At 40.2% G+C, this 25,830-nt stretch overlaps 1 protein-coding gene across 1 annotated transcript; it reads right to left on the reverse strand.

The window, feature by feature from the left end:
* Nucleotides 1-11,549: 11,549 nt before the first annotated feature.
* Nucleotides 11,550-25,020, reverse strand: GRXCR2 (glutaredoxin and cysteine rich domain containing 2). The gene is made up of 3 exons (XM_037802155.1): nucleotides 24,682-25,020; nucleotides 19,523-19,750; nucleotides 11,550-12,760 (listed from the first exon to the last, which is right to left on the reverse strand). The coding sequence occupies exons 1-3, from the start codon at nucleotides 25,018-25,020 to the stop codon at nucleotides 12,578-12,580; spliced, it is 750 nt and encodes a 249-aa protein (XP_037658083.1). The 3' UTR covers nucleotides 11,550-12,577.
* Between the last annotated feature and the right edge of the window lie 810 nt (nucleotides 25,021-25,830).

Consider the following 25,830-nt stretch of genomic DNA (forward strand, 5'->3'; position numbering starts at 1 on the left):
TCTAAAATTATTTCCTACTAAAAGGAACCAAAATCCCTTAGAGGAAAGCTATTTCTATGATACAGGGCAGGAAAAAAAATCAGAACATTTCTCCAACATCCTATTGTTGACAGAGAGCAAAAAATGTTTTCAAGAATGTCAGGAACAATGTGTAAAGGATAAAGGGGCCAACATGAAGGGACACCCCACCCATTATATGATGACAATTTTTTAAAAAATCTTTTTATTGTAAAAATAAACTACAGGTACGAAAAAACAAAATAAAACACCCAACTAAACTGTATGCCCAGGTTAAAAAAAAATTGAACATTCCCACTCACCCCATATGCCTCTTCTATGCGCCTCTTTTCAATCACAGCCCCTTCTTTCCTTGCATATCTCACTTTTTATAATAACCACTTTCTTACATTTTTTAGTTTTATGGCCCAAATGTATATCCCTAGACACTATAGTTTAGTCTTGCTTATTAAAAGAAAACAGGATATGTCTCTTAAGATGTAGTGACGATTCAAGCACCAAAATCACCATCGTCATCATCATCATCATGGTTTATGGGAACATGATGAGTCTGTGAAAGGCCATGAATTCAAAATAACTCAAAACAGAAAACTTAATATAAAGTCTTCAAAAAAATTGAATAGAGAAAGGTTTTCTATTTCTGTTTCTAACACTGATTTTATTAACTGGGGGTGTGATATTTCTTTTATTAATTGTGTATGTTTATCAAACATATTTATAAAGCTATCTCTATCTGTTTAAAGAGAATAAACATTGGAAACTGTAAGGCAAGTTGTTCCAGAAAAACTAGTTGCCACGGAGGGCAGGACTCTTCAGTTTGCATGGGCTTCTACAAGAAATGAACAGAAGGAAGTTTCCACAGCATGCACCAATGCAATGAATTAGCCAGATGACCTGCAAAAGAGAGCTAACTACACAGACCCCATACCACAACTCCTAGGAGATTAAACCTCAGTGCTATTAAGGAAGATGTAAGTTTCTTAATGCTAAGACACAAAATCAATATTCAGTTATGACAGGACAATCAGTTATGTAACAATGGCTAACTGAGAATTTTAAAAAAACAATTTCAAGGGTAGATACCACATTGTAAAATTAAACCCTAGGCAAAAGCTGAGACCTGAAATAGTCTCACTGATAAAAAATATCATTTACCTATGGCAAAGCTTACTACAAAAAGGTGTTTTAAGCTGGAATTACCTTGGGAGAAGCAAACAAGTCTGACTAGGAATTAATCATTCAATAAACCAAGTCCTGCAATCTAGGCTGTCTGATAAGACAATAATTTCTTTCAGATCTGCTAAGAATTTTGTGACTCCTGAAAGGAATAAAAATAATACTACTGTGGTGTTGTTCTCTGTCCTTACTATTATATTGTATTGTATGACACATTATTTTTCTTTTTATAATCTTTTTTATGATTCGCTTAAAAAAAACCTTTTTTTTTGGTAGTAATCAATACGTTCAAGTGCTGATTGTGTGAAAAATGTACACCTTTATGATAATACCGTGAACAACTGACTATACACTGTGGATAAAGGTATGGTATGTGAATATAACGCTATAAAATTGTAGGAAAAAATATAAATAGGAGTAAAATTGTGGGGGAAAGCATGGAGAGAGGGACATACCTATCTACTTACTGTTGATGAGCAGGCAGAATGGTGTAGCCTTTCTGGAGGTCAGTGTGGTGGTTCCACAAGAAGCTAAGTATGTGGGGGCCATAAGGTCCTGCAACCTCTTTATGGGGTATGTAATTGGAAGATCTGGGAGCAGAGACATGAATGGACATTTGCACACTGGTGTTTATGGAGGCAGTATTCACGATTTGCAATGGGTGGAGGTGGCCCAAGGGTACATAGACTGAGGAACAGAATGGTGAACTGTGGTGTATGCATACAACAGAATACTGAGCAACTATGACAAGGAGTGAAGCTGTGAGACACGTAATGAGATGAATGGATCCTGTACACAGCATTTGAGTGAAGTATGTCAGAAACAAAGGCAAACACTATAATGCCTCACCAATATAGACTAACTACAATGTGTAAACTCAGAATTGAATCTTAGAACACAGCCTAACAGGGGAACAGTTATTGTAATGGTCCCTAGACTGTAAACTCTTACAGCAGTCAAATCTATTCCTGAATTGTAATGGCTATTTCCAAACTCTGAGATGCTGATCCCTTAGTGTATAACCTGATTGGTCTCTGGAACTTTGGGTATCTCTGTGGCACCTGAAACTCAGAGCTAGAGCTCAGCAGATATGAATGTCAGTATTAGCGCATACAGCAACTGTTTAAAAAAAAAAAAAAGGCTGAAAAACATCCCAGACTTCAATTAGTGATAGGAATGAAGCGTATCTGGTTACGACTAGGGCAAACCAGGCCAAAGGGTAAAAGCCAAAACTGACTGTGTTTTAAAACTTCAACTTCCATGTGAGACCAAGGGGACAGATGTCTATTTGGTGCAGGATCTATATTTTCTAAACAGTATAACTCTACAGTTTGTTCAAACACCACAATTATATGAACTTTGAATAGGAAGTGAGATATGGTAGGTTTCTATAGGTTAGAGTGAAATAGTGACACATCCCAAAGTAATTTGGGCAGAGAATAAAAACATATTGGCAGGGGCCCCTGAGGAGCTGGGGGAAAATGTGGAAGTGGTGGACTTCCTCACGTGGACTGATGCTGATGTTGTCATGGGCATTGGGGACTGGTGGTTTGATGTGCTGAGCCCTCTGTCACGGGACTTGTCCTTATGAAGCTTGTTGCTGCAAAGGAGAGGCTAAACCTGCATATAGTTGTGCTTAAGAGTCTCCCCGAGTGCCTCTTTGTTGCTCAGATGTGGCCCTCTCTCTCTCTCTAACTACGCCACCTTGGCAGGTGAACTCACTGCCCTCCCCTCTACTTGGGACCTGACTCCCAGGGTGTAAATCTCCCTGGCAATGCAGGATATGACTCCTGGGGATGAATCTGGACCCGGCATCATGGGATTCAGAATATCTTTTTGACCTAAAGTGGGATGCAAAATGAAACAAGATAAAGTTTCAGTGGCTGAGAGATTTCAAATGGAGTCAAGAGGTCACCCTGGTGGACATTCTTGTGCACTATATAGATAACACCTTTTAGGTTTTAATTTATTGGAATAGCTAGAAGTAAATACCTAAAACTACCAAACTCCAACCCAGCAGTCTGGACTCTTGAAGATGATTGTATAATAATGTAGTTTACAAGGGGTGACAGTGCAATTGTGAATACCTTATGGACTGCACTCCCTTTATCCAGTTTATGGATGGATGAGTAGAAAAATGGGGACAAAAACTAAATGAAAAATAGGGTGGGATGGGGTGGATGATTTGGGTGTTCTTTTTTGCTTTTATTTTTTATTATTACTCTGATTCTTTCTGGTGTAAGGAACATGTTCAAAAATAGATTGGGGTGATGAATGCATAACTATATGATGGTACTGTCAACAGTTGATTGCACACCATGGATGATTGTATGTTATGTGAATATATTTCAATAATACTGAATTTAATTAAATAATAATAATAATACTGAAACCTTGATGTTACAAAAAGACAAGCATAGAAAGATGAGAAATAAAACATGGATTAAACCCATGATGTTGATGCTTTAGCATAGATTTAAGTGAAACTATGGCAATAAATTCTGTGATCTTTGTTTTGCATGTTTATGAAGGTTTTGAAGTATTCAAAAGGATCAGCCATTCTAAATATAATTCACTTTAAAGTGTTTAAAGTTATTTGCTTAATCAAATTTGTAAGCATGTTTGAAGGCCTTAAGAAAACTTGGTCTTCATAGATTTTGGTATCAGATACATGAGTTTAATAAATTGACCATCCAGCAAAAAACAAATGGTTATGTGTATTCCTCTTCATGCAAAAATCCCCTCAGGCATAAGAGGATCTCTCAAGGGCCTAGAGAGAAGGTTGTCTTAATTGTATTAATTATCTATCCCTGTATAACAAATTATCCTCAAAATTACTGGATTAAAAAAAAATTATAATCTCACAGCTCATTATCTCACTGGTCAGTGATCCAGCTATAGCTTAGTTGAGGGATTCTGGCTCCAGGTGCCTCACAAGGCTACAAACAAGGTGTGCAGGTTTGTATATATTATGTCCCCAAGAAAAAGCCGTATTCTTTAATGCAATCTTGTGGGGGCAGACATATTAGTGTTGATTAGGTTAGAACCTTCTGATTGAGTGTTTCCATGGAGATGTGACCCACCCAACTGTTAGTGACACCTTTGATTAGGGTGTGACCTCTTGATTGAATGTTTCCATGAAACTGTGGCCCTGCCCATTTAGGGTGGGTCTTGATTAGTTCACTGGAGTCCTACAAAAAGAGCTCACAAACAGAGGGACCTCAGAGCAATTAAGCGTGACATTTTGAAAAGGAGCTGCAGCTAAGAGAGAACAAAACGTCCCAAAAGCAACATTTTGGAGAATGCCATTTTGAAACACAACCTGGGAGTAAGTGGATGCCAGCCACGTGCCTTCTGAGCTAACAAAGGTTTTCCAGATGCCAATGGCCATCTTCCAGTGAAGGTACCCTATTGTTGATGCCTTACATTGGACATTTAATGGCCTTCAGACTGTAACTTTGTAACCAAATAAAACCCCTTTGTAAAAGCCAATGCATTTCTGGTATTCTACATAACATCATCATTGGCAAGCCAGAACACAATGCATGAGCCAAGGGTGCAGTCATGTCAAGCTCAACTTGGGAAGAAAGAGCTTCTTCCAACTCACTCACTTGGCTCACTTGGCTGTTCCTAGAGGGTTGCAGGATTGAGGGCCTCAGTTCCTCTCTGGCTGTGGACCAGAGTCCGCCCTCTGTTCCTTGCCATGTGGCCCTCTCCATAAAATAGGTCACAGCACAGTAGCTGGCTTCATCAGGTGAGCAAGCAAGAAAAGCCAGAGAAATTACAACCTAATTTCGGAGGTGAAGCCCATCATGTTTCTCATATCCTATTGCTAGAATCAAGCCACTAGGTCCTGTCCACACTCAACGGGAGGGGATTACACAAGGGCATGAATACCAGAAGGAGGGGATCACTGGGAGCTGTAGGCCTGTGAAATTCCCCCCCAAGGCATTGGCACACTTAGTATCCCATATATGGCACACTTAGTATCCCATATATGCATATGGGACACTTAGTATCCCATATATGCAATCAAATGTCATGCCTCTGCAGATGGCAAATCATCAAATATTTATTGAAACCTTCTATGCACCAGGCACTGTGGTAGGTGCTGAGGTTACAATGATGGATCAAGCATAGTTCCTGACCTCAAGGAGCTCACGGCTGAATAAGGGACACCAACAATTAGTAGGAGAGTGAATCACTCTGTACTCTGTTCCCCCTCCTATGGCGCCTATCATTTTGCTTTGCAGATATTTGTTTAAATGTCTGGTTCCCCATGAGACTATGCCCTCCTTAAGGGAAGGGACTATGTCTATTTCATCTTTGTGGCTCCTAGGCACCTTTTTTTTTTTTCAGCTTTATTGAGATATAATTCATTTACCATACAACTGACCATTTAAAAGTGCATATAATTTAGTGGCTTTTAATATGTTTACAGAGTAGTGTGATCATCATCACACTCAATTTTAGAACATTTTCATCACCCCAAAAAGAAATTCCATGCCCATTAGCAGTCACTCCACATCCCCCCAAACCCCAGCCCTAGGCAACCACAAATCTTATTTTATGTCTCTACATATTTGCCTATTCTGGATATTTCACATATTTGGGCTTGTACAATATGTGATCTTTTACGACTGGCTTTTTCACTCAGCATATTTTCAAGGTACATCCATGTTGTAGCACGTATCAGAACTTCATTATTTTTTATTGCCAGAGCATATTACATTGAATCTTATTTTATTTATCCATTCATAAGTTGATGGGCATTTGGGTTATTTCCATTTTCTGGTTATTATGAATAATGCTGCTATGGTGTCTTTGTGCCTTTCTTTTTTTCATCAAAAATTATGTACTGCATGCAAGTTGTGGGTATGACACTAAGCCTGTAGCCCTCCCCCTACCCAAAAAAATGGCATTTTAAAGAGGCCTAAATATCCTGTTTTCTAGATAAAGGGAATTTCTAAGATGTTTAGCCAAATAGGCTTCCTATCACTGGTGCATTTAATAAAAAAAATCAACCTTGATTGCTTACTGTGAGTCAAGCACCAAGAACTTGGTGAAAATTAATATAATTCTCAACAAAATCCCAAGAAATGGATACTATAATAGTTCTCATTGTACAGATAAAGGAAATAGAGACACAGAAAAGTTACAAAATGTGCCCAGTGGTACAGGTTGGCCTCCTTCCTGGCCTGACACATAGGAAGCCTTAAAAACTATAACACTTAGAACTTAAAAGAGCAAGCATGGTCAGCAGTCTATTAGCCGTTTACACCTTAGTGGGAATTAGTGGCTTCAATCTTCCTAGAAATATCATTGATAGGGGAAACTTGAGAACTTGATGCAAGTGATGCTGAGGGGACTGTACAAAGAGGAGGCTCATAGTTTCAAAGGAGATAAACTTTGAATTTAGATTTTTCAAGTCCTGACTTAACTGTCCCATTTCTCTCCCCTACCCCTAACCAAGCAATGAGGAAGCGCTGTATGGTTCCAGGCCTTTTTTCTCTCCATTTTGCATATTCTTTAACATAGGCAGTAATTATATGCCATAATTATGACACTGACATAACTCCATTTCCTCTCACATAATTGCAAGAATGTGAGCTCTCTATAATTACTGTGTTTAATTAGAAAATGAGGTGATGCAACTAATGAGGACAGGTGATAAAAACAACTGGGAACATTTCTTTCAAATTTACGTTTAGTATAAAATTCACTCAGATTAAGCGCTAGTGAACCATACAGAATTTTACAAATGTCACCAGCACCTGTCCAAATAAATATATTAGCAAAGTGATTCACATTTGTGAAAGACTTAGAATAAGAACAATATCATCTTTCCTGTGAACTTAAGCTTAACTGATAATGTCTTTAGCCAGTTAATTTGAAAAGATGAAGCATACATTGTAAAGTTAAGGTAAACGTGGTTTTCAAAATTTTTTAGATGTGCAAATTTCTCTTGAAAAGGGTTCTTACTTAGATGCCAAAATAAAAACAACAGAAAAAAAGTACAGTTCCTCTGTCAGCAAAGGTTCAAGGTTCCACAAAACACCGAGGACATTTTAAACCATGACTGTCTTCCAAGAAGGGAAAGTCTGTAAAAAGGAACCCTCCAAGGCACTGCACATCTTTGTGTGTGAAGGAGTAGACAGGCCCTGGTGCTGAGCCATGTTTGGGAATAGAGGCCATGGAGATGAATTCTTCCCTTTAACAGAGTAAGAAGATTAGAGGGTCAACTGGGATGGGAAGGCAGAGAAGGAAGGAGAAAGCAGTGGGATGGAGGAGCTGGGGACAAGTGGCCAGCACAGCCAGCAAAAGAAGTCTTGGTAATTTAAGTTGTCCCATTACTAAAATTCAATATCAGATCCCTACTCATCTCCCCAATTTTAAGTTCAGTGTGTTACTGCCACAAAGGCCTAATGTAATAAAATGTTTGTGGGGATTGCAGAAAAGGCCTATGTGTTTAGTTTTGGTGGATGTAGCATGGAAAGGAACAGCATGTGTGAGCCAATCAATACACTGAATTAACACAATTGTTAGGATTATTCAATGAGTTAAAAAGTACTTAAAACAGTGAACTGCACACAAAGTGATATGTGCTTGTTAAATTTTTAAAATTCTGTGATATTGCCCCAAACCAGACCCAGCTAACCTGGTCAAGAGGAGTAACTGAAAGCCACTGCTAAACAGCAAAGGATACCAGAAATGTCCTCTGTAAATTGTAACACCAAATTAATTTTGCTATGCTGACTAGAGTGCCTACACTATAATCTCATTAGTGACGAATACTGAATTCTTTTTCATCTTTGTATTCTGAAGACCTAGTACAAATGCCCGGAATATAATAGGAATCCAGTGAAGAATTATTCAATAAATGAGTGGATAAATGTTACCTTTCTTAAAAATGTGGGTTCATTACTCACTGCCCCCGCCCATGTGGGACCTGATTCCCAGGGATGTAAATCTCCCTGGCAACACAGGGTATGACTCCTGGGGATGAGCCTGGACCCAGTATCATGGGATTGAGAAAATCTTCTTGACCAAAAGAGGGGAAGAGAAAAGAAACAAAATAAAGGGACTGAGAGATTTCAAATGGAGTTGAGCGGTCACTCTGGTGGGCATTCTCATGTACTATATTAGATATCCCTTTGTAATTTTTAGTGTCTTGGAATAGCTAGAAGTAAATACCTGAAACTGTCAAAGTGCAACCCAGTAGCCCTGATTCTTGAAGATGATTGTATAACTATGTAGCTTACATGCTGTGACTGTGTGATTGTGAAAACCTTGTGGCTCACACTCCCTTTCTCCAGTGTATGGATGGTTGAGTAGAAAAATAGGGACAAAAACTAATTGAAAAATAGGGTGAGATGGGGAGGATGAATTGGGTGTTCTTTTTTACTTTTATTTCTTATTCTTATTCTGATTCTTTCTGGTGTAAAGAAAATGTTCAAAAATAGATTGGGGTGATGGATCCATAACTATATGATGGTACTGTGAACAGTTGATTGTATACCATAGATGACTGTATGGTATGTGAATATATTTCAATAAAACTGAATTTAATTAAAAAATTGATTGAGGTGATGAATGCACAACTATATATGATAGTACTGTGAACAGTTGATTGTACACTATGGATGATTGTATGATATGTGAATATATCTCAATAAAACTGAGTTAAAATGTGTTCATTAAAAACATTTTTGAGCTTTCAAAGGATACAGTATTATTTTAATCACAGCATCACTGTATGATATCGTTTAACCTTCATTTTGCCTCTAGCACTGAAGGGATTCTTGTAGTCTTAGGTCTATCAGTTGGCTAACCTTGCCCTGAACTTACCCCTAATTACCTGCCCAATCAACTGGCAAATATATGTGGTTCACGAATCCAGGAAGAGGGTATTTTAGTGCAAACTTATCCCCACTAACAGACAAACAACTCATATATGTTTTGCATACAGCATGACATAAGCAATATTTCTGGGTACAAAGTCCATGGAGAAATAACAAATTAAGCTGCAAGGCAACAAAGGTATTTATTTGAAATCTTTGAGTTGTAATTCAGGGAGCACAGATTCGGGTAACAACCCAAATAGTGCCCCATCTTGGCATTTCCAGGCAAGGGTTTTTAAAGGAAAAGAAGATTAAACATGTTTTTTGTGGTTGGTGGATACCTGGGGTACTTGAATTGTCTTTAAGGTTAGATAGTTAACTGAGTTCTTTACCTTGTGGTTTGTTTTATGGTGTCTGATGTCCTTGGGATTTTGAGGAACATCATTGCTTGAGCTTGCATTGCTTGGCAGTAGCCATAGTAACTCTATTTTATTTTATTTCTTTTTATAGTTTCTACCTACAAAATATAATCATAAGCCAACCACCATTTTTCACCACCTCTCTGGTACCACAATGGCCAAGCCACCATCACCTGTCACCAGGATTACTGCAATCGTCTCCTACTGGCCTCACTGCTTCCTCTCCTGCCCCACATTGTCTTCTCTTAACACAGTAGCCAGCATGGCCTGTGAAAACATAAATTTGATCATGACCCTCCTTTTCTTGAAACATGTAAATGTCTTCCCATTTGTATCAGTTGGTGTCCAATCAGGAAAACAGTAACCACTCTGGATATTTCAAATGGAGGGAATATATAATAGGAAACTGGTCACAAAGATTAGTAATGGCAGGAAGCCACTACCACCTGTAGGATGGAGGAACAAAAGAAAAAATAGTGTTACAGAGAGCCAGCAATCAGAGCCACTGCAGCGGCTACTGTTGGAAACGAGCCGCCTGAGCTGGCATTCCCAGCTGCCGCAGCTGCTGTGCACCAAAGGCTGCCAGGAACCTGACTTTAAAAAGAGGAAGGCTTTTTCCTCCCTTCCATCTTGCAGTCTCCTGCCAGTACCTCCCACTGGCAGAACCTAACAGGAAGCCAGCAGGCAAGGGAGTCTGGGAGGTGGAGTTTGCTGGGTTCCTGCTCCAGCAGTAAGAGGAGGTATAAAAGGCAAACGTGTGGGGCTGCCAGAAAACAGGCACTATCCAGAGCAGTATCACCCTCAAAAAACACAGAAGTTCTTATAATAGCTTTGAAGGGATACACCTCTCTCTCCTTTCTCCACCCCCACCCTTTCGTTGCTGGCTTCATTCCCTGAAACTTGTCCTCTTGCTTCACTAGGCTTCAGCCGCACTGGCTTCCTTGCTGCTCTTCAAACATGCCAGGCTCTCCCTCCTATGTATCAGTCTAACATTCGCTGTTTCCTCTGCCTGGAATAGTCTTAACCCAGACACCCTCACAGCTCACTCCCTCATCTCCTTTAGGCCTTTGCTTAACTGACATCGTCTCAATAATGCCTTCCCTGAAAACTAATTTAAAATTGTAACCCTTCCCAATCCTCCTAATGTTTTATTTTTCTTCAAAGCATTTATCACTTTTCAACATGCTATACATTATATGTCTGTAGGTATGTGTGTGTGTATGTATGTGTGTGTGTGTATATATATATAATTGTGTGTATACGTACATATACATAATTGTCTATATTGCTTCACCAAAATGTAGGCTCTGTGGGGACAGAGATTTTATCTGTTTTGTCTACTTGATACATAAATGCAATCATTACCAGATATATTTATTATGTAACATATAATATAAAGTATTAAAAGCTCTGAAAAGCATGGGTTAGGGGAAAAGGCCAGCACTGCCTGAACCTCTACTTCTAGGAAGCCTCCCTAATCCCACTGAGGCTACCTCAGGTGCCCCTTCTACGTGCTTCAAACACTCCCTGTACTTCCCCTCCCCCAGTGCTTCTCACACTGTATTGTAATTAGGTGGTTATGTATCGATCTCCCCCACTAACTTGCAGCTTCCCTGAGGTATCTGGGAACGCTGGTAACTGGTAACACTGCACGTCAAGCCCTAGTGCTGTGTTGAGTGCCTTGGGCACTCAAAGAATCCTCACTGTCAAGGGTTCCAGTCAAAGGGCAGAAAAACTCCCTTAAAGGCCCCTCAACATCACCCCTTCCTCTAGTTCTCTGGAAAGGCAGAAGAGTCCAAGCTGCCGGACTGTGACAAAACATCAACAGAGGCAGGAGGGGGTTAATTACAGAAGCACAGAAAGCCGTTAAGTCCTGGCTATAAGAGGACAGGCAAAATAATCTTGGCTTTAAAAACTTTAATCTTTTTTTATTAGAAGTATTTATATTCTCTGACAAGCATTCCGTTTTTGAATTATATTAACAGCTGAATATTAGAGGATAACATCTTGAAAAATTATTGGTATGAAAATCAAAATAATTATAGAAAAGCAACACGTGCCAACATGTAATAGATTTTACAGTGTTATTCTCAAGGGCTTTGGGAAGTGGGTGCCAGAGCTACAAAAGTTCATTTACAAAAGTGTTTTTCTAACTTTATAACCAACTTTAAGAGGAAAGAATTAACCTTAGTACGTAGTATAGATGGTAGCAACGTAATTTTCTAAATGCCACCTTTGGTTAGTTTTTCTTTCAGAGGTTTCCAATAGATACTTCTCAAATATTCGGTCTTCATGAAGAGATCATGGCTAGACCTTAGACTCAAGATAGATTTATTTATTTGGTAATAATTCAGGGGCTGGAAGAAGTCATAACACACACATACTTAAGCACCAAATTTATCATAAATAGCTTTGACTTGGCTTGTAACTTCAATAGCTAGAGGCACGCAGAAATGTCTTATCTCATCTAGGCCTAAGCAGCAGGGTTCCTTGCTGCCTGCATGACAACCCAAGCACATCACACAGGAGCAACTCAGGGCTTTGAAAGCAAAGGCCTCCTCGTCTTGCTGTCTTCAGCACCAATCACTTACACCCTATTTTGCTCGCAGTGACCTGCTAGTGCGTTCAGCATTGGGTATCCCTTTCCTCTTCTGTTTAATTAGAAATTCAATTTGACCAACAATGATTTGAGATGCATTATAAGCAAAGGGATTTCGATTCATCAGAAATCTACCTTTTTATTCCTTTCTCACTGTGTAATTTTGCAAAACTCCCAGCCAGAAAATTACTTCAATCTGCTGCCTGAAGTGTACGTTTATTTGTTCACTAGCGCAAGGAGAAAACTGAGCTAAGTCAAATGAGATACATGCACGTGCTCCTGGAAGGATAATTTTAGAACCAGTTTCAAAGCAGACTCTAATTCAAAAATGCCCCTGCTGCTTGGACCCACATGGAGATGACCAGCCTCATGAAATGTCATCGAGTAGGTGAGTTTTGCCAGTGGTAGAAGTGATGGCAGGCACCGTGGCTTTCTTGCTGGGAGAGGCAGGAGGAGGAGGTGACAGTTTATTAGAAATAACTTTAGGGAGGGTACGATAGAAGCAGACATGCAGAAGCCTTGGGCTATTGGTTGCAAATCTGGCAAGGCTGCAGGCCATTCTCATTGCAGGCAGGGCACCGCAGGGCCCGGTAGGACTCCTTAAATCTGTTGGCCAGCATTGAGAACTTGCTGCCGTGGCACAGAGAGCAGGTGGCACTGCCCGACCCTCGGCAGTGAAAACAGTTGTCCTCGGGAAGCTCCCCTTCCTGCAAGAAACAGATCAGGGTTTAGTTACAGCAGCAGTTCAAGTCCATGGTTCACAGGCAGGTCAAAACAGTACTGGGCTGCAGCGAAGGCCAGGGTAGAATTAGAGGAAAACCTTTCCCATGAATGCCAATGAGAGTACTGGCCAATGGCATGGAATAATCACAGCAATTTTATCAGAGTGGATTTTCCTGATGGATCTCGCTAAGACAGCATCCCCTGCCACCACTTCCTGCATTCTGCTGCTTTACCTTCTTCATTGCCCTTGTCACATCTGACTGATATTTCTGTAAGCTCTGCAAGGGCAAGGACTTTATTTTCCACATTGCCATATAATAGTGAACACTTATAGCATGCCTGGTGGGTGTCAAGTGCTGTTCTAAGAGCTTTCTATACATCAACTCATTGAATCCTCATAGGGTTATCATCCCCATGGTACAGATGGGAAGCTGAAATACTGAGAAGTTAAGTAATTTGCCAAAGAGCACACAGCTTGGAAGACATGGAGGCCAGTTTGGATCCCAGGGTTTTGAGCCCTAGAGTTCCTGCTCCTAACCACTGTGCACATGGCCCCTCCTTGGAGCTGCCCAATGGCTGGTGCCCAAGAAAGACTGTTTTGTGTGCCTCAGAGACTGAACAAATGAGTGAATCGATGTTATAATCCTTCCAAGCTCACCTCTGAGTTCTTGCAGTATTTTATTCTCTCCGAGATCTGGGCTAAGGCCCAGGGATGGAGAGCTCTGGGCTCTGGAGTCAGCAGACTCATATTGAGGCCTGCCTCTGACATGAGCCATGCATCTCGGCCAATTCCCTTAACATCTCTAAATCTCAACTTATTTACCTGCAAAATGGGAACGATAATGCCTAGCTCTCTTCTAGTGGGATATTAAGTGAGGGAGTATATGTAAATGCCATAATATATGATCTGGCATATTCTCCATAAAAGTTACTTCACTTTTAAGTGTTGCCAATAAGTCTCCAGTCCACTACTCCTACTCATCAGAAAATGCCACTTAGTGATTTTCTTCTCCTAAAACATCTCAAGGACATTGGTAATGTTTGCACTAACGTATATAGACTGAGACTCTTCCAAGAAATAATGGTGACACCAGATCAACACCAGATGAATCCAGTGCTGGGTCCTGTCCATTTCACCTTCTAAACATTTCTCAAATCCACTGAGTTTTCTCCATCCCCACAACTACAATCCTAGACTGGATGCCCTCCAACTCTGGCATGAATTCAGTGTTATTTCACCCCTTTCTCTGGTCTTGTGGGACGTTCTCCCCATTGATGACAATCTCATTAAGTTGCCTTCTGAGGGATTGGCCCGTAGAAGGTGCTCATAATGCTATTTGTGGAGTAAATGCATGAATGAACTTACTCCTGAAGACTCTTTAATGAACACTTGTCCTCCAGATAAAACCTCAAGATAAAATCCATCTCCTCTGTTCATTTAAATGTTGAGTCTTTTTGATCAGGCTCTTGTCCTAAGGCCCCTCTGCACCTGGTCTCCCACGGCCCTTTCCCCACTCCCAACCCAGCCAACTCCTACTTGTTCTCAGATGCCAGCTTAGCTACACCTCCTCCAGGAACCCCTTCTGGACCAGGGGCCCCTACCATGGCCGCCACAACTGCCCCCAGCATGGCACATCTCATATTCTTGAGTCGGCAGGAACCCCTCTGGGCCAAAGCCTCTGCTCGATCACTCACCGGTCATCTAGCACAGTGCCCCGCACAATATTAGTTTTTCATACATTTGCTTAATGACTAAACATACCAAACAATGAAGTCTAGAGAGCCCTTCCTGATTGTGCCAGTTTGAATATACTGTGTCCCCCAAACGCCATTATCTTTGATGCAATCTTGTGTGGGCAGACGTTATCAGTATAGATTAGATTGTAATTCTTTGACTGTTTCCGTGGAGATGCACCCTACCCAGCTGTGGGTGATGATTCTGACTGGATAATTTCCATGGAGTGTTGGCCCACCCATTGGGTGGGCCTTGATCAGTGGAGCCATATAATTGAGCTGATGGGCAGAGGGAACTCAGTGCAGCTGTGAGTGACATTTTGAAGAGGAGACACAGCCAAGAGGGACATTTTGAAAAATGCACAGGAACTACAGATAAGAAACAGTTTGAGGACGGCTGTTGAAAGCAGACTTTTGCTCCAGAGAAGCTAAGAGAGGAAAAACACTCAAAGAGCAACTGAGTGACATATTTGAGGAACTGCAGCCTAGAGAGGAGCGTCCTGGGAGAAAGTCATTTTGAAACCAGGACTTTGGAGCAGACGCCAGCCACATGCCTTCCCAGCTGACAGAGGTTTTCCAGACACCACTGGCCATCCTCCAGTGAAGGTACCTGATTGCTGATGTGTTACCTTTGACACTTTATGGTCTTAAGACTGTAACTGTGTAACCAAATAAACCCCCTTTTATAAAAGTCAATCTATCTCTGGTGTTTTGCATTCTGGAAGCATTAGCAAACTAGAACACTGATCTTAAATTCTAGGGATTAAAAAGACAGCTGAGGTCCACTGGGTAGTTCCACCCAAGTAACACAGCTTTCCTTTACAACCTAAGAATAAAAATAATCTCTGAAAAGGGAGGCATAAATTCTGAAAATAGCTCCACCATGCTGCAAAGTGCCTAAGAGGATAATACATTGTGTTTATTCTAGATTTAGGGAATGGAAGTGATTACTCAACTGACAAAAACTCAAATGATTGTCGCTGCCCCTTTTGTTAACATGTAATTGACAGGTGACATTTTAATATGTAAACAATATAGAGATTTGTTTTCTTTCCTTAAAAGTATTCAAAATAAATATATTTGCCAAAATATTCTTAAAGCTAATTGTCATGTCCATTTTTTTTCTGCCAAATCCATAATATTGCGTGCTTTGTATGTGATCCTAGTGAAATTTTAGTGATATAAATCAACACTGCCAAAGAAAACACAGTAATATCCTACCATAATGCTATACGTGTGATCCAAAAATTCAATTGCATAAAATGCCGAGTCAGATATTGAGAGATTGATGAAATGACCCAGCAAACCTGATGTAGAGAATGAGAGCAAATCATCAATCAGATTATATTTAATTTCACATGGGCGTAAGGGGTATTATTAGGGCTTCACCGCAGTTTGCATTCTTGCCCTCAGTTACCATCTTTCCTTCAACCACTTACTCTCAGCATCCTCCTTTTAATCTTTCAATTACCAAGTGTTCAGTGAGCTCCTACTCTATACAAGGCATGCCTGACATAAGGCTCTATCTTCCATGCTCAAAATGTTTTTTTTAAAATTCTCCTCAGAAAAGATTTAGTGGGAGGACATAGAGCATAGTTTTAGAGCATAGCTTAGGTTGTAGAATCTGACAAACCCACCCAATACATCTCTTACTAGCTCCAAGAAAATGAAGAAGGGCCTTAGGTTTCATTGCAGACTCCAAAGCTTGTGTGACCCCAAAGATGGTGAGCAGTAACACCAAGCCAGAGGCTGCAGTGCTGAGAGGTTATGATCATGGGACTGGTAGCCAGATAGACCTGGGTTTGAATATACTGGCCCTAGTTCCCTCTGGCAAGTCACTTAACCTCTCTGAGCCTCAGCTTCTCCAGCTGCAGAATAGGACAAACAATAGCACCTACCTCAGAGGGTCCTTGGGAAGATTAGTGGATGACTGCATGCAAAGCACTGGGCAGGAGCCTATCATGAATTCAATAAATGACAGCTATCATTGCTATTGTTGTCATCATTACTATTACTATTATTTCAAAGACGAGTTTACATAAAGCACAAAGAGGCCAAGACGATTTATGGTATTAAACCCACTAAGCAGAGACTAGTTTTTTTTTCCCATTCCATATCTCACTGGATGACTCAATACACTTGTTCCTCTCCTTTTCTTTTATAGTTAATATAGAGGTTCAAGCACAGCCTGGCTTTCAGCCGTGCCCTGCTTTTTCATCAAGGTTCCCACTGCTCCCTGTTCCATATAACAGAACAAAGAGTTTCTTGTTCAGAAGGGGCTCCTTGATGTTCTCTGACCCTTTCTTTTAGAATAAAACTTGTCCAGGCATTTACTGCATGAGGCATTGGGCAAACAAACAGCAATTTAAAGCAGAGTTCAAAGAACGGGCAATGATGTATAACCTTTCGTGGCAGCCTTCTGCTGCACACCTCTGTCCCAGTTTATGGCATTACAGCTAAAAAAACACGATTCTCTCCAAATTGAATTTAAAGGTAATTGTCGTATCAGGCCCGCTGTTGCTTTTTCTTTCAGGCCTACAGTGTGACCTGCATTTTTTCCTTTCCGGCCCTCTTCTGAAAATATGTGCTCATACAAGTTATAATATGGTATGAGAAATAATAGAATTTAAACATTTTAAAGGGGGATGGTAATGCTTTGGATCAAAATGTTCAGTCCTGCCCCATAAATGGCAACTGTGAGGAGGGCTGTGCAGAGCTCTCACAGGTCCTTACAAGGGGACCCTATCCTCGTGGAAGCCAGGGAAGGTTTCTCTGAGGAAGTGATGCCTCTGCTGAGACCTGAGGGGCTGGTGGCAAAGGGGAGAAGATCCCAGGAACAGTCCAGGCAGAGGGAATTTGCCTCTGGCAGGAAAGAGCAAGGATCTTATGAGATGGGCAGTGTAGCAGGAGCAGAAAGAATGAGGAAGGTTGTTGAGAGGTAGGTGGATCTGTGAGGTGAGAGAGAGAAGATAACAGAACGTCTTTGGCACCTCTGGCCTAAGGCCTACACTTAAAACTGGGCCCTGCCCTCTGTCTCTCTCTAAACCCACCCGGCAGGTGAACTCACTGCCCTCCCCCCTACGTGGGATCTGACTCCCAGGGCTGTAAATCTCCCTGGCAATGCAGGATATGACTCCTGGACCCGGCATCGTGGGATTGAGAACATATTCTTGACCAAAAGAGGGAAGAGATATGAAACAAAATAAAGTTTCATTGGCTGAGGGATTCCAAACAGAGTCAAGAGGTCACTCTGGAGAGCATTCTTATGTGCTATATAGATATCCCTTTTTAGTTTTTAGTGTACTGGAATAGCTAGAAGTAAATACATGAAACTGTCAAACCGCAACCCAGTAACCTTGATTTTTGAAGACGATTGCATAACTATGTAGCTTACGTAGAGTAACGGTATAATTGTGAAAACCTTGCGGCTTACACTTCCTTTATCCAATGTATGGATGGATGAGTAGAAAAATGGGGGCTAAAACAAAATGAAAAATAGGGTGGGATGGGGGGATGGAATGATTTGGGTGTTCATTTTTACTTTTATTTTTTATTCTTATTTTTATTCTTTCTGGTGTAACGAAAGTGTTCAAAAATTGATTGGGGTGATAATTGCACATACAACATGGATGATTGTATAGTATGTGAATATATCTCAATAAAACTGAATTTAAAAAAAAAAACTGGGCCATGACCGTCCTTGGTTCCATCCCCTAAATCCTCCCAGGGTGAGGGCATCTCTCAAGTGGGAGGAAGCCCCTGCCCCATTTTGTCACATCAACCCCTGGGAGGTCTCAAGAGCCAGTCCCACAGAAAGCTTTAAGTTCCAAAAGGTGGAAACCAAAGAGAGAGAGAAAATTCACTTCTGCACCTACCCAAGCTTTTAATCTCTTAGCTTAAATTTATTAAAATTGTTTCTCTCACCCACAAACCCTGCACCACTCCCTGTCTGTGGAGCCAGCTGCCTGAGCCATGGTTTCCAAGGGGGAAGTGCACACGCTGAGGGCTGTAAGGGGAAAACCATCAGAAATTGTATTTGTTTACTTTTTATCCAAAATTAAGCAAGAAATTAAATTTTATTTTTTTTTTCATAACTTTTTTTTTCTCTCTCTCCTTTTACCCTTCCTGATAGTCTTCATTTCTACAGTCTTCTCCAAACCACTCTCACCTGTCTTTTCCTATCAGCTTGTAGCACTCCCTTTAGTATTTCTTGTAGCACAGGTCTCTTATTCACAAACTCTCTCAGTGTCTGTTGTCTGAAAATATTTTAATCTCTCCCTTATTTTTTTAATTCAATTTTATTGAGATATATTCACAAACCATACAATCATCCAAGAAATTAAATTTTAATATAAAAAAGAAATTGTTGTACTAATTTTAAATAAACTTGTTGGCACTGGCGCCCTCACTCCATCAGGCAGCTACTAGACAAATGACTCGAGAGTCACTAGATCCCAGGGACCCTGCAGTAAGCAGACTGAGTAGTACTCAGTGGCACCCGTCCATTTGTTCGCTTTCAGCATATTACAACACATCGCAGTTTACTTGTGCCTGGTCCAGTGGATTTACAAATGATATTACTTAGTTGTAACTAAACTAACCCCTATAAAATGGACAGGTGGCTTTACAAGATTCCTTCAGGGAAACTGGATTGAGGAGAACACTGATAAAAGATGCACAAACAAGCTCATAAGGAAAAGGCAAAGCTGATTTTTCCATCTTTAGAACAAGTTGTTGTAGCCACATTACAAACTGAAAACAACAAATATCTAATCAGATCTCAGAAGAAGTGAGCCAAAAATTTTTGAGTATTTGAAAGATGAATTTATAATCACCGTTAAAAAAAAAGTACCATTTAAAATAAAAGAAACTTTAAAATAACCTAACATCTTTACCATCTTAAGTATTGATAATCTTTTTTTTTTTTCACTTAAGGAGGGCACAAATTAAAACGAGGGGACACTGTTGCTGTAAGGCCAGCCCAAGGGGCTGGCAAGGCCGCTCTGACACACCTGTGCATATTGGTTATGGGGGAACGTGCTTTCCGTCTCTGGCAAAGGCCCATCATGCTGACTGCTGTTTCCATAACTTTCTTCTTTGCTCATCAGAGGCTCTTCCTCAGCCTCCTCTTCCTTCTGGAAAATTTTTCTCATGAAGTCTCTCTTGTCTATTGGGGTTCGGATGATTTTCAGGTTATTCGTGTAGATGATTATCTTTCCAAAATCTATAATAGGTGGGGGCTAGAGAAATGGAAAATGAGCACAGAACTTTCACCATCAATCACCAAATACAGCCCAGTAAATAGGAGAGCAAGGAACTTCTACCATCCAGTGCTTGTGATTCCATTGGACCCCAAAACTATAGTTCTTTCCATGGTTTGTTTGCTCTCACTGGAAGCCATTGAAAACCAGCTTCCTTCTTCCTGTTGATGGCAGCCAAGCAAAGCTGAACAAGTCCTATAGCTAGACTGTAAGGTTCTGGAGGGCAGAGCTCAAAGCTTCTATTCCTACCACCTACCATTGCACCTGATGTAGGGTTGGGCAGGAGCACTTAATAAAGGCAAAGAAAAAAAATTGGTGGGGGCGTGCTGTAAATTTCTCTCCAATATTTTCTATGCTTAAATAATAATAATAGTAGTAGATACCATTTTTGAGTACTTTTTGTGTGTCAGACATCATGCTAAGTATTTTATAAACACGACCTCACTTAATTCCCCCCACATCCCTGTGAAAGAGATGCTATGACTTCCACATTTTACAAGTGAAGAGACTGCATCTCAGTGGGGTTAAGTTATAGAGTTACTCAGTGTCTGTGCTGGGATTTGAATCTAAGTCTGCCTCAGCCTAAAGCCCATATTGTTAATATCTAAACTACACTATTTGCAAGGTTTTTTTTTCTGTTTTTGTTTCAAAATAGGATCATAACATATGTACTCTTTCATAACCTATTTTTCTTCATCATACATACGATATGAAAATCTTTTTGTGTCAATAAAGATACTTCCATAGCATCATTATCAATAGGTTATGTTCCCTTGTGTGGATTTATCCTGTGTTACTTAATCATTTGCAGAGGAATAAATTTGGAGAATACTATAATAAAGTAGCATGGGAAGTAAATGGTTAGGGATTACTTGACCATGAATGCATATTTTCACCCAGAGTTAGGACAGCTTTGAGGGAAATAGCATTGGATCCCAATTCTACTGTTTGCTTATTGTGAGATATAAGAAAGTCATTTCACCTTTCAGAACCTCAGTTAACTCACGTGCAAATGGGCTGTCACCCGGCTGACAGGCACCCCCACAGCCATATTCGTTATTAGCGCATCAAAATACTTCCATGCTGGTGGGTAAGCAGGTGCTGTCCTGAGACCCCTGAGTGCCCTCCTGTTACCCGCCTTTCCTCAGGGAACCTGTAACATCCCATCACCCAATAATTTAAAGGTTAATGCTTGAGACCCCAGGTCTCAGGGCCCTGCTCCAGTACTCTGCCAACTTCCACGCCGAGTGGGCAATGTCCCTGTGGTTAAATATTTTGACCCTCATTCCTGAGGCTAATCATATCAACTTCTGGGGGCGGAGGGACTAAGAAGAATATATGAAACAGAGGTTGCAAAAGCTGAAAATACTTTGCAAATGGTGGTTATTGTTGCTGCAGTTATTATTTTAAGATAGTCTTCTATGTGCAGTCACAATTATAATACACAACTCAATATCTCAGAAGGAAATATATTCTGTCCTCCTTTTAGGACTACATAACCCAAATCTATTTAGACTGCTACAGTTAAGCAGTTTCCTGTTTAAAAGCCTCATACATTCAGTCAAGACCTGGCTTGAGTAGGACTTCAACATTCAGGTTCCCTTCCCTGAAACACCTGTGGAATTTTCAAAAATTATTTATTAAGACACAAGCTTCCTACCTGGCCCTGTCCTCTCTCCCTCTCTTCAAGGGATCGTGTGGCAGCTTCCATTTCCTATTGTTTTATGCACACTGGATTCCTATTTCACACTCTCAACTATCAGTTTCTGAACCTCAGAAGATAAGGATGGTGGTACTTTTGGAAGGTTCCATTTCTACTTCCACTAATGGCCAAAGAGGTTCGGTTACTGGAGAACTTTTTTGCATCTAGAGCTGCTTTTTTAAACACAAAACTCTCCATATGCTTAAAGAATCTTATCTGAGATCACTTGGTCCAACCCCCTCACCTCTAAGCTGGTCAAGGTCTGAGACTCCCAGGATAGTAAATTTATTTTTAATGTTCTCTGAGGAAGGAGGGTCCCAAATCACCTTTAACGTGTATTTAAGTTTCATTCACTCTGACAGCCAAGTTCTTGCTGTGTCTAAGGAAACTCGCTGGTGTAACTATAGTTCACATTGTCTGGTTACATCCAATTGCCCATGAGGAACACCCATTCTTACATTACAGAGGGCCAGGCCGGTCCTTCCATCACGCCCAGCCTGGCAACGTGTGTGATTGAGTATTTGTAAATACCCTGGTGGCAGCAGCAATGTGCCTGGAGATGGCTAATCAGGCACCATTGAACCTTTCCACTGCTCTGTTATTGCAGAAATGCTTTGTTGGTTCCTAGAAACTCAATAGGCTTTGGAGGCAGACAGACCTGAGTTCAAATTCCATTCAAATGTTGTTCAACAGCCGTGTGATATTTCTAAGTTATTTAACCCCTATGAGCTCCCATTTTTCCAATTTGTCAAACTCTTTCTCATAGAGTTGCTGAGAAGATGAAATTATGTAATAAATATAAAGTGAGTGTTCAGTAAATGTTACCTTCCTTCCTTTTCCTTTACCTTATACCATGAACCTTATAAACCTAATTGATTTCAATTCCTTGAAATATTTTAATTGTTTCTAACCATTTTCTTCCTCTACAACATGAAATCAAAAGATTCAATGGTTTCTTTGATAAGAATCTGGTCATTGTCATGATAGTAGCTAGCACTTACTGAGCACTTACAATGTGCTAGGGACATGGTCTGACTGCTTTGTATGCATTATCTTTTTTAATCATCACAACAATTACCTTAAGTAGGTACTTTTGTTACCGTCATTTACACATGATGACTTTTAAGTTCAGAAAATTTAAGTGACTGGCCCCAGCACACCTGATAAGTAGACAGAACTGGAAATCAAGCCCAGATTTGTCTGACATCAGAGCTCTTGCTTTTAATCATTGTGCTTTACTGCTACCCAATGTGGCCTAATAGCCAATATTTACCAGGGGTTATTTTACAGTTGGAATCACTATTGCAAAATCATTACTTCCCAGATTTATTTGCTTTGCTTTTCAAAAATACTACTCTGACAACCTTTTTTCAGTGGGTGAACTGCAGAACTCCATCCTGGCTACTCTTACAATCAAAGGCAGACAAGACTGGGGTGTGGCATTTGATCAGGCAACAAAGAAAACAAGGATAATAGGACTAGGCCAGAATCAAACCTTCAATATGGCCTCTAGAGTACTGTATTTTAACCAACTGAGCCCTGCTGACATGAACACTCTTTTATCTGGTTTTGTAGAATGGCTTTGCTGAACTCTGTTGAATCATACATTTACATAGTTGCCAAATTTGGCACACAACTTATGCAGGTCAAGCATTCCAGTATTACCTATCGTGGCCTTGTACAAGATTTGTATTAACCACAACTTTGGGGATTCTGAAGCTACAAGTAAAATATAGTTAAAAAGAAACACTTTAAGTACAAGACATAGTCAAGTACCTAAGACATAATAGACAATCAATAAATAGTAGATATTTTTATTATCAGTAGCATCATTATTATATAACTTTACTCCATACAAAGGAACATTCCATAGGGCAAAAAGCATGCAGAATCAAAAGACTGGGGTTCTTAATCTGACTCTGCCCTTAATGGTCCTGTAATATTGAGTGGGCCCCTTAACAGCTCAGCATTGAATTTTCCTCATCTGCAAAATGGGAATGACCATACTTTGCCATACTTTGCCTGTCTCCCGTGTTGCCATGAAGACCCAATGAGACAGTTGTGAAAGCACTTAGTAATGCATAAACTGTTCCACTAACATGAAGGGTTATTAATTCCAGCCCCATTTAATATCAAAATAGAAACCTGTGTTATCTTTGATAAATGTAGACATGCCCATAATTGTACTTTTACCAATGCCAGCAAGGCCAATACATTTGTCTGCAGTAGACGTATGTCTGCTCCCTTAGGAAACCAATAATAAAAATGATTAGAGTGTAATTATCTGAATTTCACATTTTAAACATGAGAACATATCCTGGTTTTCTGTTCATTAATAACCTGGTATGTTATGCAATTGTACTCAGTCAAAGAAAAAAGTCATTCATGAGCCCATTGGGACAGAGAACATATACACATCTCCTCCTAGTTTTTGGAATTCACTGAATATTTTTCAGGTCTTCTAGCTTAAAAAATAAAGTCATGCATGGGCTTTCCATTATCCATGGTATTGTGGGGTGGGAGATAGAATAATTGAAGCTCTTGATAATAAACAAGCTTCAATTTAACTGTTAGATCAAACTTCTCCTCTGGTAGATTTGCTTTTTACCATCTCTTCCCAGGACTCCAGCTACCCAGTGCTCATGCTAATGAGCAGTGAAAAGGCAACATACATATATACATACATTATATACATCGTTTTAAAAAGCAGGCAGCAGGAAGGAGATTAAAAAGGAGGGAAAAAAACAAACAAGAAGTGGATAAACCACAAGCTAGATAACCAGCTGCAGAATAATTGGAATAAAATGAGCACCTTCAAACACTTCATTCTTTCAGGAGACAAAATGACCCACTGCAGCATAATTTTCTGAAACGGCAGTCTGGCAACCTGAAAACCACTGCACCTCCAAAGGCAATCTATTTAATTTACTTACTGAGAGAACCCAACAGAGACCGAATAACAATTTATTACCTTGGATGGAATGTGAATACTATATATGCTCATTGCAGTTCCTAATAAGCAGTCAACAAGCAGATTGTTTTTGTCCCGGAAATATTATTCTAATAACAGCTTCCCATTTGTTGCACCTGTGGCTCTCCTTGGTACCCGAAAGTGAGCGAGAAACAAATCTGAAGTATTTAGGTGTTTCTCTAAACACATTTTCGGAAGCCCTAGCCATAAAGCTTATACACTACGCACAACACCAACCTTGTGGTCATTCGCCTTGTAGTCATTGAAGAGAGGCTGGCTGCCTGCCAAAGTGTAGGCACTGCCCTCCCTGAACACGCTGATCCTTTGAGCAGTCAGTTTAGGGGAGTAGTAGAGTCGGGGCTTCGGGGCTTCCCCAGACCCGTAAACACCATCCATTGGTTCAAGGGACTCTTGGAGAAAACTGTGAGGGTATTCCTCCTTTGGTGACTCTAATTCCTGCCCATCTTCAAAGACCTGCTTCAAAACTCGGCCACTGTAGGAGGAGGAGATTTTAAATCGCACTTTCCGGGGTTTGTCGTCACTCTTCTGGTTCAGCTTCTTCTCGGGGTCCTCCATGGGCAGGAATTTCACCCTGTGGACACCAGGATTCAGAGTAGCCTGAGAGACTTACGGCTCTGAGAAAAAGGCATTTTATTTTCTCTCCTCCTGCATATAATTAATTCAACTTGGTGCTGGGGCATGCTCAGTTTACGCAACTGACACCACAAATTAAATATTGATAGACCCTCATGAAAAGGCAGGCAGTTGTGGGTTCAGGGCATGGACAGAGTATAAGACAAGACTGACTCCCCTCCTAATCCCAAACTCACCCATATCTTCACCCTAACACAGGCTTTTCTTCATCTGAGGATGAGTAAGGCTATTTAGACTGAATAACCAACCATTTCAGTGAGGATCAAATAATCAAATGGCAAATGTCTTGTTATTGTTACCAATAACTATGATTTAGTAAGCATTTAATAAGTGCCAGGGATTTTTACCTGCATTATCTTACTTAATCCTCACACTAACCTTGCAAAGAAAGTAGTAGTATCCCCGTTTTACAGAGGGGGAAACTGAAGCTCAGAAGTTTTTTTGTTTGTTTGTTTGTTTGCTTTTTTCCATTTGTCAATGGAAGTAATTTTTATTTTAGAAAGTTTTACTATCAGTATAACCAAAATGTTTTTTTAATTCAATTTTATTGAGACATATTCACATACCATACAATCATCCAAAGCGTATAACCAGTTGTTCACAGTATCATCACATAGTTGTGCACTCATCACCCCAATTTTTTTAACATTTTCCTTGTATCAGAAAAGGTAAAAATAAGAATAAAGAAGTAAAAAAGAACACCCAAATCATCCTCCACTTTTCTACTCATCT

Source organism: Choloepus didactylus, chromosome 13 (genome assembly GCF_015220235.1).
Source record: "Choloepus didactylus isolate mChoDid1 chromosome 13, mChoDid1.pri, whole genome shotgun sequence".
Taxonomy (NCBI): Eukaryota; Metazoa; Chordata; class Mammalia; order Pilosa; family Megalonychidae; genus Choloepus; species Choloepus didactylus.

Excerpts from the sequence above, each read along its gene's own strand:
- GRXCR2 (XM_037802155.1), bottom strand. The coding sequence starts at position 25,020 with ATGGAGGACCCCGAGAAGAAGCTGAACCAGAAGAGTGACGACAAACCC. Across the intron at positions 19,751-24,681 it reads ACAAGGCGAATGACCACAAG|CCCCCACCTATTATAGATTT; the intron begins GTTGGTGTTGTG and ends CCATTTCTCTAG. Across the intron at positions 12,761-19,522 it reads CCCATAACCAATATGCACAG|GAAGGGGAGCTTCCCGAGGA; the intron begins GTGTGTCAGAGC and ends TGTTTCTTGCAG.